A 19,545-nucleotide genomic window follows, 5' to 3' on the forward strand; every position below is an offset into this window, starting at 1 on the left:
AATTAAAGCAAAAATAATTAGTACCCTTTGTTACGTTCTCTTGTGGTCACTTTTCTTCATTTCAGAAGTTCAACTTAAAAAGTTACTAATATTGAGCATCACTAAAATTTTCTTTTATACCTCTCCTCACCTTTAACATCCTCGTGATATTTTATACACAGCACTGAAGTCCATTACAAGGATAGTTCTTACATGTAGCAAAAAGCACATAAAAAGCATCTAGCATAAAAACAGAAGCCAAGCACCAAATGACTGCTAAATGACAAAAGGCAATAAAGACCCTAAAAAACAAGGGTAAGCATGTAAACTACAGAAACAACATGCTTATTCCTTAAAAGGAAAACAAAGCTAATAAAAGATCAAATAAAAGTGATGTATCGAGTAACATTTTTTCTTCAGCTTTCACTTGGAGGATTTCTTTTGAAGATGTATTTAAATATCCCTTTATGCTACAAGCCAAATAAAGAGGCAGAAAAGCAAAAAACAAACAATCAGATTAACACACAATCCATGAAAACATCTTATGAAGCAACAGAAATTGAGAGGCAACAATTTACTTTGCTTCTAAGAGGCAAAGACCAGAAGCCAAATGAAATGTGTATCAGTTATCTTGATGAGCGGATCAAATCCACCCTCAGAAAGTTTGCAACTCAAAAGAGTTGATCTGCTTGAGAGTAGGAAGGCTTTGCAGAGAGATGGAGTTAGGCTAAATCAGCGGGCTGAGTTCAACTGCAAGACATTCAACCAAGGTAAACACTGGGTACCACTTGAGTTACATCCACCCCATACTGCAGTACAGGCGTGGAGGCAAGTGGCTGGAAAGTTGCCCAGTACACAAGAACCTAGAGGTACTGGTCAACAGCCAGGAGAGCAATAGTGTGGCCAAGGAGGCCAAATGCTTTTTTAAGGAACAGTGTGGTCAGTCGGATCAGGAAACTGATCGTCTTCTTGCATGCAGCACTGGTGAGAATACACCTCAAACGTTGCATTCAGTTTTGGGACCCTCTCTAAAGGAAGGATATTGAGTTGATCAAGCACATACAAAGAAGAGCAACCAAGTTGATGAGGGAAGCAGAAACTAAGACTTATGAGGAGCAACCGAGGAAATTCAGGATGTTTAGTCTGCAGGAGTTTGAGGGGAGACTCAACACTCTCTACAACTACCTAAAAGGAGGTTGCAGTACTAAACGTGTCATTCTCTTTTCTCAAGTGAAAAATGATAGGAAATGAGGAAATAGTCTTAAATTATTCTAGGGGTGGTTTGGATTGTACACCAGGAAGAGATTCTTCACAGAGACAGTGGTTAGGCATCGGATGGAACCCTCAAGGAAATGGTGGAGCCCCCTCCCTGGAGGCAGTTACGAGATGTGTGAAAGTGGCACTAAGGGAGCTGGTTTTGTTACAGGACTCTGTAGGTCAGGACATGATTGAGCTTGATCTAGAAGGCCTTTTGCAACCTAAGTGATTCTCAATCTCTTAAGCTTTAACAGTCAAAGAGCCAGAGCAAAATGAAAACAGAAATCTGTTGTCCTATTCTTTTTTCCTCCCCAAAAATCTGGTCTGAAAACCTATTTGTTTCAGAAAACTGTCCTATTAGAACCAGAAACTGCCTCAAGGGGACCCAATCAAAAGAAAGGTTTTTTCCATCTGCTACATCACTTTTTCTTAAAGTCTCCATTACTGCATGACGCATCACAGTACATAACTGCATCACTTTACTTGTACATGTATCAGAAGTGGTTGTGTATGTTTGACTCGCTTTAATGAAAAGGTGGACAGGATCAACCCTTGAAACACTCTTCCCCTTCCACGCTATCTGAACTTTCAAGTGTTTAACACTAACACGCTCTGAATTACAAATATACATTCCATTATTCAAGTGTATCCATGCAATTCCATTTAAACTTGAAGCTAACATCATTAATCAGGTATGTGTAAAAGATGAGTGCCATGCGTATCTCCCTGGCCTTCCTAGCAGATCTGTGCTTGCTTGGCTCCACACGAACAGAACAGTAACATGGGTTACCTGCTCCATTTGCTCTTTCAGATGCTTCTCATTCTGCACAAAGAAGTCTTTTTGTTTAGTTATCTCTTCCTTTAAACACTTTATTTCTTCTGAAAGCTCTGCAATATGCTGTTCCTCAGAGCGGAGGAGAGAGAGCTTAACTTTGTGTTCTTCCTCCAGCACAGATACTCGCTTGGCCACCTCCATTTCAACTTGACGTGCTGCATCTTGAGCACTCTGCAGGCGCAATTTAGTGATTTCTGTGGGAAGAAACAATGTACTGGTTCAATATAAAATGCATATAAGTCAGCATATTCATACAAATTACAAGAAAGCATTTATCAAGGAAAAGTGTAACTGTTAAGAAATTACACAAAATTGACCAGTATAAAGTCTCATTAAGTTTAGCCGCAAAAGGAATTTTATCCTGAGTTCTATAGCAATAGCTACCTATCACAAAACCTGTTCCCTGCAAATACTTCCTTCTTTGTTCAAAAAATTCATACCAGTATATACACAACAACCAGCGGAAAACACAGAAGGAAAAAGATATTGAAGTCATACGAACAGAATGCTATGAAGACCACAAAACGACGTTTATACTCCGTGGAAAGGACTGAGAAATGATCTACTTCATCCAGATATGACAGTGATTAAACATGCCTGATAAAATCTTTCTCTGCAATTTTTAATGTTAATTCAGGAATTGACACTGGTGTCCCATGCATCAAGAATGGAATGTGATTAACTCCTGTTCCTCAGTTGCAGTAGGTTTTACTACAGAATAACCACCGTCAGGTCATCAAATCTTTAGAAAAGCAATTCAATATCCCCATAAGAGTCAAAAAGCAAAGTGCTCAATACCAGTGATTAACACTGGTGTTTTTAAGTGTTTTCTGTAAAGCAAAGCAACAAAAAATTAACGATTTCATCAGGTAACCTTTAAATATTTTTTTTTTTTAAAAGGTGCTATCCACACAATCAGCTTGCCGTTTTACTTCCAATCTGTAAGTTTATCTTACCTTTGATATGTTCTTCTGAAAGTCTGGCACGGAGCTGCTCAAGTTCTAAACAATGCTTTCTTTTCATTTCCTCTATTTCTACTATATACTTGTCTGAGAGGTCCATCTTCATTTTCAGTAGGTCCCCTTTATATTGAAGTGCAAGGGAAGATTTTAAGGAATCTAGTTCGTGTCTGTGATCTTCCTTAAGTTGCCCTTGCAAACAGGCAATTTCTTCCTGCATAAGAAATGAATTAAAAAGACATCTTCACCTTTAAGGAAATCATGATGAGATTCTTCTAAGAGAGAATACAAAATTAATTCCACTGAGAAGTGTGTGCTTGACATTTATATACCTGGCTTACAAAAGCCCTAATTCTTCTCTTTTCCTGCCACTCTATTAAGTACAGTGGCAGAGCCACTCAAGGCATACACAATCTGGAATCATGTCACAGGACAGAGCAGAATTTCAGGAATTGTCTGAAGATATAATACAGAGGAAAGTCCCACAAGCATCTAGGTGGAGAAACCATCAATTCTCAAGACTATAAAGACTCCTCCTCTATATGAAAGGGGATGGAATGGGCTTTAAAAGATCATCTAGTTTCCATCTCCCTGCCATGGGCAGGGTTTCCACACACCAGATCAGATTGCCCAGGACCTCATCCAGCCTGGCCTTGAACACCTCAAGAGAACACCCACAGCTTCTCCGGGCAGCCTCACCACTCTCCAAGTAAAAAGTTCCCCCTGACATCTAAACCACATTTCCCCTTTGACTTTAAAACCTTTCTCCTTTTCATGTCACTATCAGACTCTACAAAAAGTCAGTCAGCCCCCTGTTTTTAAGTTCCCTTTTTCTTTTTCCCTGGGAAGCCACAGATGTCTTCCCAGCTGTAGATAAATTAGAGATCATGACCTATGAATGCAGTTTCATATTTAGTCGGAAACAATCTGGAGCAAGAAACAAACAAATAAACAAACAAACCACGATACATTCTTTTCTCATTTATTTTATACCCGTCTTTTTTTTGGTGTTGTTTACTAATGAAATTGAGTTCATGCTGTCTTGTCTATGTCTTGTCTGCTTGTCATCCTGTCATTAAAGAAAATTATTTTTATAGCTAATTTAAAAAAAATAAAAACCTAAAACCAAAATAGGAAAATTCCTCTTGACTATAAGTCAACTTCAAATAAATCTATCTAAAAAGTCAGTATGTTAAAATCATAAAAAGGTATATGAAAATACAGAGGAGAGACCAAATTAGTGTAGCCACTTAGAACAGACAGCAGTAAGAGGCACAATTGCTACAGAATATATAGAGAAAAGAAATGTTGCAAAATCCCCACTTGCGTGGAAGAAATTAGTAAGAGCTTGCTCCATTTTAGATATGGGACACAATATCCTATGGATTATTTGAAAGTAATAACCTACAAATACCTAACAAAAATAATCAGGTCAAAATAAACATCACAAATACAACTAACCCTTTGCTAAGAGCTGGGAATCAGACATCAATTTTCATATAAGTTGTGTGTATCTCACCATCTCCAAAATCCTACCTTATGTTGCTCCAGCTGTTGATTCAGTTGATCAAGGAAAAAGTCTTTTCTCTCTTTCTCAACCTCTCCAAAAACTGTGACAGAAGAACTGAGGAAGAGAAAAAGTGTTTTAAAGTTCAAGACCATACCATGCATCACGAAATAGGTTAAATGTACTGACTTACCATATGGTATGAAAAGCAGGCATAGAGCCACTGTAATAGCTACATAGGAAAGTATCCTCCACATTCATTACTTCCATTGCTAGGTATCTGACTAATCTAAATCCCCCAGTGCCCCACCCCAACATATTTACAAGCTAACATCACCTTTTAGACAAACAAATGGAAACACTCCACATTAGAACACAAGACAAAAAGAAAAAAGAGATACCTGATATTCCCTACTTGATTATGGCTCACATCAACCTCAGATACTGAATATTCTTTCAGTTCTTGCAGTCTCTGATGCAGCACAGTCAATTCTTCTCTGTAGTTTTCCTCAGCGACTCTTAACTTTCTTTCAAAGTAGATTCTCAGTTGTTCTAATTCAGCCTCATGCTCACTTTTTGTTCGCTGACGCTGCTCTTCAAATTTTTGCTTTAAATGCTCCATTTCTTCCACCTGTGATGCACGAGCCATGAGCTGCTCTTTCAGCTCTGGAATGGAAATAAAAACAGCATGAGCACTCAAGAGAGTACAACTACAAATGAAAATCAGCCATATCTTACTTGTTGAGATAGTTGTAAAATGTTATTCCACAAGCAATAGGCAGAAGCCAAGGTAGGAAAAGGACAAAAAGTGTAAGAAAAAACAGTTCTCCAGATGGCTTAACTTTGTAGGTGATGGTGACTTAAGGTTTTATGAATCTACACAGATCAACTGAAGATAGAACTGCATTTCATGAAGGAAAACAAGGAAAAAAAATGCAACACATACTTGGAGTGAAATTTTTCACAGCAAACACACAAACAAGGAGTAAGAGCATTAAGTGCACTGCTTACATCTGCTTAAGGCAGTAGTTGTTATGTACAAGGATCAGAGGAATCAAGTGACAAGCCAGGATTAATGAGAACACTAACAGCACAGACAAGGGAAAACCAATACTGCATAGGTAGGTTTTGCCTAATCAGCAACATCTACCAGTATGAAATTAACAGAGGAAGACATCTAATAACTTTCACCTTTGGTGAAAGGTCATTTTTAAATCTGAGCAGTGATCCAATTGTCCAGCTGCTATGCTTTGGATCCACCACAGTAAGTCCTCAAACCAGTTCAAATGCATTGTCACACCATATGACTTCAGTGGAGAGAAGCAGTGAAAAACCAAACACCATTAAGAACCCCTCATACAAGGAGAGATCCTCACCTGGAACACGAGTTTCCATCCTCGACCAGACTGACTCACCATCTCAAGTAACACGAAGGAGAAACAGAAAGGGTACAAGCAACACTAATGTCAGTGATTAGTCACATGGAATGTCATTTGAAGAGTTAATAAAGATTAGGACTACAGAGATGGGATATTCAAGAATTCAAGAAAATTCTATGGAGTGGTATGAACAAATGACAGAAAAAAAAAAAAAAAACACCTTCATAAAATCCAATTACACTTCAAAAGCTTACAGTTACATTAGCTAAAAAATTCTGAAATTTTCATAGAATCATAGAACAACTTGATTGGAAGGGACCTCAAAGATCATCTAGCTCCAACCCCTGCTATGGGCATGGCTGCCAACCAGCAGTGCTGCAACCAGATCATGCTGCCCAGGGCCCCACCCGATCTGTTCTTGAACACCTCCGGTGATGAGGTACTTACAACTCCAGTTAGCCCAGAAAATTATGCTTAAAACAAATGGCAATATAATATGTTTAGACCAACCCAGTATAAGAATGCCATCTAATGTTACAATCTACCAAAGGCAACATACAGAGTCAAGGTTAAAATCACGCTGCCTATTTTAATTCTTAAAAATTACACCTTCACTTATTATATATTTATTATATATAATATATTTGTTGTACACATACGAGTTATATTCTACTATTCCACTATATATCTACTATTTATTCTTCTATTTTTTCAAGCAAAAAATGTCAATTCCAACTTCTGCGCTGTGAAGTTGTCTTTGTAACTGTAATAATTTACATCAGAAATCTTAAGATACATAAAATTCACACCACATTTCAAAAAGAAAAAAAAAGGAGATTAAACAGGATCACACGGTTTTGAAATATTTCTGCCTTTCTCTTTTAAAATAAAGTAGCCTATCAACAAATAACAGAAAAAATCCTCACAGCTACAACAAATCTCTTGAAGTCATTTGGAAGGGCACACACTCCACTGGGTGAAACACTGGATGGCCAGCCCCAAAGAGCTGTGTCAGTGGAGTTAAATCCAGTTAGTGCCCACTCACAAGCGGTGTCCCCCAGGCCTCAGTACTGGAGCCACTTCTATTTAGCATATTTATTAATGATCTTGACAAGGGGATCGAGTGCATCATCAGTAAGTTTGCAGACGACACCAAGTTGGGAGGGAGTGATGATCCGCCTGAGAGGAGAAAGGCACTAACAGAGGGACCTGGATAGACTGGATTGATGGGCCAAGGTTAACTGTATGAGTTTCAATAGGGCCAAGTGTCAGGTCCTGAATTTTGGTCACAGCGACCCTGGGTAAGCCTACAGGCTTGGGCAGGAGTGGCTGGAAAGCTGCCTGATGGAAAGGGACCTTGTTGTGCTTATGGACAGTCTGCTGAATGTGAGCCAGCAGAGTACCCAGGTGGCCAAGAAGGCCAATGGCATCCTGGCTTGGATCAGTAATGGTATGGTGAGCAGGACTGGGGAAGTCATCCTGCCCATGTACTCAGCACTGGTGAGGCCTCACCTCAAGTACTGTGTTCAGTTTTGGGCACCTCAGTACAGAAAAGACATGGAGGTGCTGGAGCAGGTGCAAAGAAAGGCAACAAGGCTGGGGAAGGACTTGGAGAATATGGCCTATGAGGAAAGACTGTAGGAACTGGGGCTGTTTAGTCTGGGGAACAGGAGGCTGAGGGGAGACCTTATCGTTCTCTTCAAATACCTGAAGGGTGCCTGCAGTGAGAGTGGAGTTGGTCTCTTCTTACTGGTGACAGGACAAGGGGAAATGGCCTCAAGTTGCACCAGGGGACGTTTAGGTTGGATATCAGGCAGAACTTCTTTACAGAAGGGGTGGTTAAGCACTGGAATAGGCTCCCCATGAAGGTATTTGAACCATTCCTGGATGTGTTTAACAAACATCTGGATGTGGTGCTCAGGGACATGAGGGTCATCGTTGGCGGTGCAGAGTCTGGTTGGAAGCCTGTAACCAATGGTGTCCCCCAGGGGTGCCTGAAGGCCTCAGGCTCAGCGAGAGCTGGACAGGCTGGAGAGCTGGGCAGCAAGAAACCGGATGAAGTTTAACAAAAGCACGTGTAGAGTCTTGCATCTAGAGAGGAATAATTGCATGCACCAGTACAGGCTGGGGGATGAGCTGCTGGAGAGGAGCTCTGCGGAGAGGGACCTGCGTGTCCTGGTGGATGACAGGTTGGCCATGAGCCAGCAGTGTGCCCTTGTGGCCAAGAGGGCCAATGGGGTGCATTAAAAAAGAGCGTGGCCAGCAGGTCGAGAGGGAGGTGATCCTCCCCCTCTACTCTGCTCTGGTAAGGCTTCATCTGGAGCACTGCTGGGCTCCCCAGTACAAAACAGACAGGGATCTCTTGGAAAGAGTCCAGCGGAGGGCCACGAAGATGGTGAGGGGCCTGGAGCATCTCTCCTATGAGGAAAGGCTGAGTGAACTGGGTCTGTTCAGCCTTGAGAAAAGAAGACTGAGAGGGGACCTGATCCAGGTCTATAAATATCTAAGGTGTGGGGGGCAGAATGGCGAGGCCTGTTTTCAGTGGTGAGTGGAGACAGGACAAGGGGAAATGGCTGGAAACTGCAGCATAGGAAGTTCCGCACAAATGTGCGCAAGAACTCCTTTAGGTGAGGTGACGGAGCGCTGGAACAGGCTGCCCAGGGAGGCTGTGGAGTCTCCTTCTCTGGAGACATTCAAGTCCAGCCTGGACACCTACTTGTGCGACCCGGTGTAAGGAACCTGCTTTGGCAGGGGGGTTGGACTCTCTCTGGAGGACCCTTCCAACTTCCACAATTCTATGATTTAGCAGGGTGCTGTTAGGGTAGTATGGTTAGGTTGCAGTTGAATCCAATTATCCTTATGGTCTTTCCCAACCTGAACAATTCTACAATTCTATGATTCGACATGGTGATCTTAAAAATCAACAGTTTTCTCAGTTGAAGTTATAATCATGTACTGAATTCAAAAAGTAGCGTGTTAGTTCACTGACCAGGATTTTCTCCATCTTTAACTACACGACATTTATTTGAAGTGGCAATGAAGTCATTTGGCTTTCACTACAGATATTTATACTATGCAGGCTGGAGCAGAGAAAGGAATGGAAAACAAGAGAGCCACACCACATTTTTTGACATCCAACTAGAACCAACTAGACATCAAACACTGACTCACCTTTCACTTCACAAACTCATCACACACCAATCACTAGGGTGTGATGTACTTCACGTATCAGTGACCTAGCAGAGCATTTCTGGTACACAATTAAACTCCTTTCACACCAACCACACGACCAAGATGAAACAAAATAAAATGCCTAAGTTTTGAGCATACCACTTAACTCCTGCCGATTTGCTCGGGTACTGCCAAGTTGAGACCAAAGCTGCCTGACTTCTTCTTGTGATCGAGTCTTGAATTCTTCATGCATGATCTGAAGTTTTTCCAGCTATGGGATTTAATAACAATATTTCATTAGAAACTTTTTTTTTTTTTTTCTGATTCCTTACTTTACATGCAACACATACAGTTATATCAGAACAAGGTGGAAACATCAGTGATATCAAAACATTCATATCCTGACCCAGGATACCTGAGATACTGAGGAGTGCTTACCTATTAGATGTATTTTAAAAACGGATTTGCTCCATTCTGATGCCACAGTTAACACTGCTAGCAAGAATCAAGTAGCAAGAAACACAAATCTCAAAAATCAAGAACATCACCTATATTAAAGTGCCAATCCTTAATACAGAGGAAGGAATGGCACCAAACTGCAGAACAGCAGTTGCATTCAAATCATTAATTGCTATAGAAGGTCCCAGAGTATGCACCTACTTTATGTGTGTGCTTCAGTTTTTTTTTTTATTTAAACCCCTAAGCACAGTTACCCAAATAATAACACGAGTATATGATCTGCACACATAGTAATCAATTAGTCAATGCAAAAAAATCATCTTTACCTCCTTCTGTAGATTCTGTTCTTTTTCTTGGCTTTCTGTCTTCATATTTTCCAGGAGTTGGTTATGTTCAGCCTCCAGTTGTTTAGTTAATGCTGTGATTGCTAACTGGTGCTGCTTCTCCAAATCTACACATTTCTCTAAAATTGAAAATGAGTTTTGTTACACCATCATCCTGGCTAACAAGTAACAACCTGTACCTGTGTGACTAAAATAGGAATAGCATGTATTCAGACCACTATGCTGGCTTACATTTCCTGTAGGATTCACAGCAATAAAAGCCTTTTCATAGAGGTCTCACTACTTTCAGATCACTACAGTGCTACCACAGTTCTCTAATGTATAGTCAATGAATATAAAGATGTTATAATGAAATAAACAAGAGAGCTTGGCAAAGCAGAGTATACAAAAAGAGAATAGATAGAACGCTTACCCACATCTCAGGCTGCAAATCTCCAGAGGAGAGATCTCCAGAAGAGATCCTTCCCCACTGGCAGTCAGCTCTTCAATGGGTCTAGGAGAGAGCTCCCAGAGGAGCCAGGCTCCACCCCCCCCCAGCAGCAAGGTGAATTGCCTTCACCAGTGCTCACCTCAGGTGATCAATCAGAGATTCAGGCCGTGACTCAGCAGTTCCCATACATCTATATAATACACTCTTAGCCAAGAAGTAACCAAACAGTAATGCCAGAGAGATGAATACCTGCTCTCTGCATATACAAGAAGTATTCTGAACTAGAAGCACATTTCCTTAAGGGAATCAAACATTTCTGCGTGGCCTACAAACACAGAATTTCTCCTACAACTACAGCCAGTAGCGAGAAATGAAAGAGATGACTTAGAAGGACTGGAGAGGCTTATGCCATGCCTCAGTGCTGAGCACTCTCTGAACCCTGTAAACTTGCCTCTAAACCCTAAACTTGCAATTACTTCATTCAGTCAACAAATCTTGGTCTGTCAGAAAACACCTGCAGTAAACTGACTGTTTTTCAGCCATGGTGTTCTGCAAGAGATTCACACTACCCTCACAGAATAAACTTTACAGGCAAACTTTACAGGGTTCATGGAAACCTGGTAAAGCCAGTGCAGGCAGGGGAGAACAAGCCATTTGTAGAAATATGTCCTCATAGCAGCCAAAGGCCATTCAAACACAGTGAAAGCACCAGGCCTACGGCACATAAGAAGGCCACCCTTCACTTCTCAAACTTGGTCCTGCTGCTTGCCAGATGGTATCAGAATTCAGCAGCGGCAGCACAGTATTCTCATTCGTTTGAGGAAAATGTTTCCCACATCTCTCGCTGACATAGAGTCTTGGAGGCTCAACTACCTGACGAGATCTCTCTCTTCACAGCATACTTATCTCGTGGATCCTTCTCATGCAGTTACTGGCAATAAGGGCAAGTAAATCACAATTCCAGTAAATGCATCAAATTTTCAATCCCTATCCAAGCTCTTCACAGTTCTATCTTCTATCTGCATGTCAGCAGAGGATGTATCTGGTTAGGTGTTCATCATTAAATTACTTTTAAAGATAATAAAAACTCCAATTACGCTAGTCTTAAAAGTCACTTACAGAACAGTACTTAAACAAGATGTCATTCCACCAAGTTGTAACTTGTATAAGATTCTTGTAACAAGAATCTGAAGGTGCATGTTTTAGTTTGAAGAAGTTTCCATGAATATGAACAGAAATCTTGATTAGCCTAAAGCTGGCTTTAATCTGTCAGCAAAACACCTTTAATACTTTCAAAGAAAAACACCTGTCTAGTGCAAGTTAAAATTCAATGCAGTTATGTGAGTTTTAAAAACATTTCTCACTTAGTTCCTGTTTTCAACAGTCTCATGCCATCAACCTCATTCTTGTACAAGGATATGTTTTGTATTTGCTTTTTTATATGGATAGCTTTGCTACTGCTGGATAAAGAAACCTGCTTTTCAGATCATAGCACCTACTTTCAGATTGTTCCTTCTCAAGAGAAAGAAGTCCCAGCTCTGCTTTGACTTTTTCTAATTCCATTTCCAGAGTTTTCTGCAGCTCTGCTATTTCAGCATGATGTTTTTTAGACAGCTCCTCACACGTGTATTTTAAATGCATCTCAGACTCCAACTCCCAGTCTCTTTTAAGAGTCTAAGACAAAAAGATATGTGCGTTATTAAAGCAAACATTTAGCAAATATCAAGTGTCTGGGGTTTTTTTTCCCCTTTATATTCCATTTATTTGTCCACTACAACAAACATGTAGTAGACATGGGACTTCTTCCAGCTCTGGTTCATTAAAGGAAATTGTTCTTTTTTTTTCCTCCCTCTATGAAGAACAAAATTTGTACCTCTAGCATCTGAATATGTTTCTCTTCCATTTCCAGTTCTATTTTCTTTCTTTGATCAACTGTGAAATAAAAATCCTTACTATTAATAAATGTATATACAATATTATGTTTAAATGACAAGTAGAAATATAGATGAACATTTTCAACATCACACTTAGAGCTTGAATAGGCAGACCCTTGCACATTATGCTGCTGCATGCCTATCTAATCCTATTGTTACGTTATACCCCAGTAATTCCCTTTCATTTTAGAAAGTAATAATTATCTAGCAGTTGTAACTGCTAAGAAAAGCCTAAGGACAGCTTAATTAGTAAAGGAATGTCCAACTAAGCCCACAGAGACAGTATGACACTTTAAAGAAGTACATAAACTACCCTCCTTTTTCCACACTTGGAAATTCAAATGCCCATCACTGTCATTTTAGGCAGCAGTATTTCACTGCATAACACATAAGAGATACAATCATCTCTGTTGCCAGAGACATAGCAAAAGAGCAGCAGACAACAGCAAGTGGGAAACTTTTTTCAAATGTCTTCTAAAAATGCATGGAAAACAGAGCAGAAGACAGATACTATTATGTGCTTCGTTTTCACTGACAGCTTCCCAGTTCATTCCTTGTTTCCTTATAAGTTCTGACTCAGCACCTCTGCAGGGCCATGAGAACACCAGAAAACTTTCTTTTCTTCCAAGTGCTGTTGCCTTAGCTTTAAACATCACTTCAAGTTTCTCAGTGGGAAATGAGACTCCAGAGACTGAGGTACTATCAGCTACCCAGCCAACGGTCAGATGTAAGATGAAATTTCATCTACAAGATAAGAATGTATGAGTTCTCACAGGAGTTAGGGTCATGTTCAATCACCACTTCCCTGAAAATTTCCTCTATCCTTCCAGATAACAGCATCTACAATGCTCACATTTCTCCTGCATCATCTAATTTTAGATCCTCTTCAGGTCCTTGTATTCAAGCATTTCTAAGTGGTTATGTTCAACTTACAGTGCCAAAATGCAGATAAACAGCACTGATTCAGAGAACTTTGCTCAGATCCCCTTGTACTCCAAAACCCCATTAACCCAGCAGTTCTTTATATTACTTATGCTCTTCTGTTGTTGAGTCAAAAAGCCACCAAAAATATTTCTTCCTCTCAGGAAAGGAGAACTAAAAGTTTCCTACAAGTTCTTCAGTGAATTGCTGCAGACCTCACCTTTCTCCAGAAGTTCCTTAAGCCCTGCCATATTGTTCAGAAAAAATGTTCTCTGATCTGAAAAGGGGTAAATACCTCCAAAATGGGCACAGAGCCATCAGCAGGGCTTCAGTATTGACAGCTGTGGCTTTCCTCCTGGTTCTCACACAGAACATCTGGTACAAGTTCACACTGAGTCTTTCAGATCCTTTCCAAGTCCTTTCTCTTACTTTTGAAACCAACAAGTGGGCAAGGCAGTAAGTTTTTACACATCTTGACAGAAACACACCAGTAGTCAGTGCTGACTTAGGGCAATAAAAACCCTTAAGAAACACAGATAAGAGCTCTACTCTTTGCACCAAGTAAATTATTTGGGACAGCCCTGTCTAACGCTTCCTGAAAGCAACTAGCTTAATATACTGCTGTTTTACAGACACAACTGCAGAACATGCACATAGTTGAAGAAGAGTTAAGATTAGGTCTGGATAACTTTATTTTTGCACTTCAAAGTTTAATCCTGCACGTGCAAGTCTACTCACTATACCTATTCTAGGCAATATCAGCCTTCAATCATAACGCCGAATCTACATCACGATGGAAACCCCTGAAGGCAGAATAATACTGACTGAATTTCAATATCTCGCCTGTTATTCCCAAATTTAATACCTAATTCTTGCTGATACTTTGACGTTAGGTCTTCTTTTTCCTTCAAACAACGTTCCTTAATTTTCTCCCCCTCCAGCTGATGGCGGCTTTGTAGAATTGCTATCTCCTGAGCACGCTTATCATTGAGCATCTCCCGTAGTTCCACAAGTGCAATTTCCTTTTCTTTTCTCAAGTTAGACTGAGTAAGCTCAAGCTGGGAGGTGTGCAAGTTATTTAAACTTAGGCGCAATGCTTCCAATTCAAGGCTGTGAAGCGTCTGTAATGGAGAAGAAAAAACATTTTAGCGTCTCCTCCAACAGCAGGTGTTCACTTTTTCCTCCCCCCATCATCAGTTTCAGTTTGAATTGCTTTCAACTGTTAGCACCTCTAAGTTTTGCTTTTCTGTACCTGAAAAGTGTTTCGTCATGGCCAAGACAGAACTGACTTCTGCAACAGTGAGATTTACCAACAATTTTCAGTGCAAAGTAAGTTTTCCTTATCTGCCTCTTAACTGCAACTCTAACAAAATACCTTCCATATGTCCATTCTCGTACAGTCTTTGGAACAGAGCACATGTACATCCCATTCCTTCATTGAGTATTACAGAAATTCTCTGGTTACTGTTTATAACACGGTACATAGCAAGGTTCTAACGTGGTATTGGAAATGTGGAAACTAAATTCAACTAAAATAGTGAATATCCATCAATTAAAACTGGCAGCCAAAACATACTGCCTGAAAATTTGTAATTCCTAAATAACCTAAACAGTACACCAGCATCTTACATTTAGACCTAGTCAAATTTAGACAACTAGACCTAGTCAAATTTAGACAACTAGACCTAGTCTTTCCACTTTACATTTAGAAGTGTTAAAAAAAAAAAACTAAACAGTAAATACTTAGAAGGAAGTCAGGTTTGCAAGCTTCAATTTTGCACAAAAGCAATTATTCAACAAATGTAATTAGCAGGATAACTAAAATGTTGGGGTTTTTAAAATGTATACATTTATTTATTAAACTTATAAAGAAAATAAAAATCAAATTCAGTTTCTTTTGAAATTAATGTTAAAATACAACCACAGAGAATGACTCTGAAGAGCTCCTGCAGAAAAAACGTATTATCACTCACCAAGGAAATATCTGTCACTCAATTAAACATTATTTGAAATAACATGCCTAGTATGGACAAAAATTGCAGACCCTTCTCTTCACAATCAATACAGTAATTGCTGTATTCATTTATTTTACCTGTGACTGGAGCTGGGCACGCTCAATCTCTGCTTTGTGCGTGGCTGCCATTTGCTGCTGAAGTTCATCCAACAGCTGTAGCTTTTCTTTATTAAGTTCAGCACGGAGCTCCTCCATTTCCTCTTTATGTTTAGTAATAAGTTCAGAAATTTCACGGTCATGCTCTCGTTCATGTACCTGCACAGAATGCTCAGATAAAGGGCTTTCTTCATAACAGTGCTGGTTAGCCCCCACTATAAAGTTACTGATTGAAAATTCTCCTTTCCCCCAGTCCCAAATCAAAGACAAAAAAGAAGAAAACAGTTGATAGCTTTTTCCATCTCCAGAACATTTATCTTGCTTAGGTGACAAACAATGCAAAGTAAGTTTATTTTTCTCAAGTAAACTTGATTGCACTATTTACCTTTTTTACTAAAGCAAGCTGTTCTACTCTTTCTTCCTCCAACTTCTTTTGCTTTTCAACTTTATCTTTTACTTCAGCATTTAATTCTTCTATCTAAAAACAGGGATACAAACATTTGCAATCACTACTTTTAAGTATTCAAAAAATCCAAAACCTGCCACTACTGGTGTTGCCTACCTCCTTCTTGTGTGTCAAACTCAGCTTAGTTAATTCTGCAAGGTGCTGAGTCTCCATTTTAACAATTTCCTCCTTATAATAATTCATCATCTCAGACTGTGCCTTCTTTGCATCTTGTACAGACTGAAAGGATTCCCGCAAGTAATTTTCAAGCTCCAAATGAACCTTCTTCAAATGAGCTATTTCTTCAATCAGTTGGCTTTCTTTCTCACTGTATTCAGTACTTTTTGCCTTTATTTCAGCATGAAGTTTACTAATTTCCATGTTGTTGAAGTTCAACCTATCCTCATATCTTAGTCTTTCACACTCCTGTGCTTCTTTGATGTTTTGCACTTCAGTATTAACTTCATGTATGTTTTTCTCAAGATCTGCTATGATGCTAGCATTTGCTGCTAATGCTTTCTCTGCTTTTATTAGATCCTTCTCCACAATGGATAATCTCTCTCCTAATGCTGTTTTCTCCTTCACCAAGAGTGCCAAGTCTTGCTCTTTGTTATTGATTTCTGCTTTGAGCAACTCCTGTTCTTTTAGCATTGTCTCTTCCAGTATGGTTTTCTGACCAAGTAACTCCGTTACTCTCTGGTTTTTAGCCTTCTGAGCATCAAGCTGGTTCTGCATTCGATCCCTTTGACTTTGCAAAGCAGCCAACTGACGTCCAAAAAGAGTCTGTACTTCACTCGTTACAGAATCAGAAGCTATTTTCTGCTCTTGAACTTCCTTCACTAACTGCTCCTGAGTTCGCAGCTGCACCATCAACGTTTCTTTTTCCTCCTGGAGGTCTTTTACCATTTGTTGCCAGGTAGAGGATTTAGACACTTCTGCTAAATGTTCTGTAGCACAGTAAGATTGGCTTCCATCCTCATTCTGTTGCTTTACTAGGAGGTTTATTTTGTTTTCAAGTTCTTTCTCCCTCTCTGTTTTCTGAAGAAGTTGTTCTTCACAACATAGCCGTGCTTCACGTTCCTTATTCAGTTCCACATTAATTTCACAGAGCTCAGCTATCGTTTTCTTCCATTTTTCAACAGCTTCTTGGGTCTCCTGATGAGATTTCTTCAAGGCTGACTCTTTTTTGCAGAGCTGCTCAGTTAGCTTCACACATCTCTCTACTACACAAGCTCTCTCATCATCCTTTACATCACCATAGTCACTTATTTTGCATTGCAGTTGGGAGCCATCTGACAAAAGTGAAATGAAGGCCTCTGCTTCCACCTTGGTCTCTTCAAATGTCTCTCTAGTCAAACTGCCAACGCATGATTTTTCATCAAGGTCAAAGTTTAGTTGAGGAGGTTTAAAATCTGTGCTGGGATCTGAAAGCACGCTACTGTTTAACCCAATCCTACTGCATTTACCTTCTTCAGTGGTATAACCTTCAGAACAGCCTGACACATATGACTGCTCTGGTCTCTCTGTGAAGACAAGATATTTTGATAGTATCTCTTCATCAGTAGTGAAAAATCCTAGTTCTGGCAACGGTTCTTCAGACAAGTGATCTCCACTACTTTTATTATGCTCTCTGATCTTTGAGCACACAATTTCTTCCGATTCATCCCTTAATGAACCTACTGTTGGTTGACACTGGAAATCTAGTTTGTCAGGATCTAGCTGTTCTCTAAATCGGCGTGGTTCATTCAACATCTCCTCAAGCTTCACTGTCTGCAACTCCAGTATATCTGGTCCAGTTTGTGTTTCCCTTAGGTTTTTATTGGAGACAGTCTCTTCATCATGCTTTTGCTTTGCATCTTTACTTTCTTCAGCCTCAAAAAGTTGCTTTTTATTTAATTCACGGATGAAATAATTCAGTTTCTGAATCCCTTCATTCAAGTGCTGTTTTTCCTGCTCATATTGTTGGGCTTCCTTGACCTGCACTTCTGCCTTTGAAAGTTGAGACTTAAGATCGCTAATTAAAACTTTGTATTGAATCTCAACCTCAGTTTTTTCTCTCTGGAAGTTTTCCTGCTGATTTTCAAGTTCCTTTCTCAAATTTTCTTTACTAATTTCAGATTCATAAAGACTATTATTTAAGTCAGTTATTATTCTATTTAAATTCTGAATGTGTTCTTCAGAATTCAGAGCAGAAAGTTCTTTCCTTAACTGTTCAAGTTCACTTTTATGTTTTAAAATCATTTCTTCTTCATATATCTGCTTGGCTTCTGCAATCTCTTTTCTATGACATTTCTCCAGGTTAGCCTTCAAGTGCTCCAATTGTCTGCAAACATCCTTTTCATGATTCATTTTCAGTTCTTCAATATGTTGCTGTTCTTTCATTTTGATTAAGGTTATTTCGTTTTTTAATTCTGTTATTTCTGAGTCCCGGAGAGAAAGAGTATGTTGTAGCATAGACAAATTGAATCTTTCTGATGCCAGTAGATCCTGGAGACTTTTAATACAGTCATCTTTTTCTCCTATGCTTTCATATAGCTGTTGCATTGTATCTTTCGTACCCTCTTCCATTAGGGCAAGCGGATATTCCTTATCTTTGGTATTCTTAAAAATAAAATATTACATATGAAATTTACCACTGAAATATTGACATGCTTTAAGTTCCTTAAGTCTCATGTTTTTCATGTCTTCACAATTAACATTTCCCCTTAAGTACAGAGTAACATTGACCTTACACACAAATTATATGTTCAGTGCAGGCTCTTCCTCCAAAAAGAACCATAACTACTACTAACTACAACTCATAACAGTAAAGGTACTTTATACAATTTTACCTTTTGAGAAGATTCAAGCTGTACCTCCAGGTCTTGTGCTCTTTGATGCAGCATCTCCAAACGTGCATTTTGTTCTTGGAGACTGTTCTGAAACAAGGACATTTGCTGCTGGGCTTCTAATACCTCTTTCTTCCCAGAGCCTTTATTCTTCAGCATCACATTAACCTGAACACATAAGTTTACTCCCAGTCAGAAGAAAGTTTATATAAGAATAGCTCCTAAACTAATCCCACTGTACGCATAAGATGTATTGTATTTGTTGAATACAGATTTATTCTATGTACCATCTTCCATTCTCAGTGGATAAGTAAAATCCTAAAAAGTCACACAACAGATAACGTGTTTGAAATACTATTACTCACAGCAAAGTATAACATTAATTAATTCACTTCTACAAAGCCCCTCAAAATGAGACAGGACTTCCAGTGGACTGGACATTTTAGTAAGAAATCAACGAACACAATCTTTTCTACAAAGGATTTCACAGTGAATAGTAAAGGCTTTTTTTGCTCCCACCAAATGGTAAATAAATAAATAAATAAATAAATGCATTTTTCTAAAAACTTTGCTGAAGCCAAGAAAACATCAATACGCTCAAGCCAGCGTTAGTACCTTCACCTTTCACCTAACTGGTCAAAGCTCAGTTAGAGTTGAAGCTGTCCAGTACTAGGAAGGACAATAAAAAAGGTTTTTTCAAATACATTAACAAGACGAGGACCAGAGATTGGTGGTTACTTGATGAGAATGGTAACCTTACAAACATAGACAAAGCAGAAATGTTTAATGTCTTCTTTGCCTCTTTCTTCAAGATCAATCATCAGCCCAGGTGCAGAGGTGGAGGACTGTGGCTGCAGTAGTGATCAACTCCCAGCCAACCCTGAACTTACGTGGGATTTTCTCTTCCACATAGATGCATACAAGTCCATGGGGCCCAAAGTGATTCCTCCCAGCTTCTCAGAGAGCTGGACAATGTCATCGTAAGTC

General features: G+C 39.4%; 1 protein-coding gene across 10 annotated transcripts in view; it reads right to left on the reverse strand.

The window, feature by feature from the left end:
• Positions 1-19,545, reverse strand: part of PCNT (pericentrin) — a 94,701-nt gene that overhangs the window by 62,594 nt on the left and 12,562 nt on the right. For 6 of the 10 annotated variants that reach the window (XM_052674518.1, XM_052674522.1, XM_052674519.1 and 3 more), the window contains exons 6-19: positions 18,562-18,726; positions 15,848-18,331; positions 15,671-15,763; positions 15,268-15,444; positions 14,041-14,296; positions 12,194-12,252; positions 11,820-11,994; positions 9,873-10,009; positions 9,247-9,358; positions 5,914-5,955; positions 4,939-5,203; positions 4,567-4,654; positions 3,028-3,244; positions 2,027-2,265 (exon numbers count right to left, since the gene is read on the reverse strand). In XM_052674518.1, coding sequence (XP_052530478.1) covers positions 2,027-2,265; positions 3,028-3,244; positions 4,567-4,654; positions 4,939-5,203; positions 5,914-5,955; positions 9,247-9,358; positions 9,873-10,009; positions 11,820-11,994; positions 12,194-12,252; positions 14,041-14,296; positions 15,268-15,444; positions 15,671-15,763; positions 15,848-18,331; positions 18,562-18,726 — 4,509 coding nt within the window. The remainder of the gene's footprint in view (positions 1-2,026; positions 2,266-3,027; positions 3,245-4,566; positions 4,655-4,938; positions 5,204-5,913; positions 5,956-9,246; positions 9,359-9,872; positions 10,010-11,819; positions 11,995-12,193; positions 12,253-14,040; positions 14,297-15,267; positions 15,445-15,670; positions 15,764-15,847; positions 18,332-18,561; positions 18,727-19,545) is intronic. The other 4 variants (XM_052674521.1, XM_052674523.1, XM_052674524.1 and 1 more) reach the window with 4 other exon arrangements.

The sequence above is a fragment of the Tympanuchus pallidicinctus genome, unplaced genomic scaffold (genome assembly GCF_026119805.1).
Source record: "Tympanuchus pallidicinctus isolate F22 unplaced genomic scaffold, pur_lepc_1.0 scaffold15, whole genome shotgun sequence".
In the NCBI taxonomy this organism is placed as follows: Eukaryota; Metazoa; Chordata; class Aves; order Galliformes; family Phasianidae; genus Tympanuchus; species Tympanuchus pallidicinctus.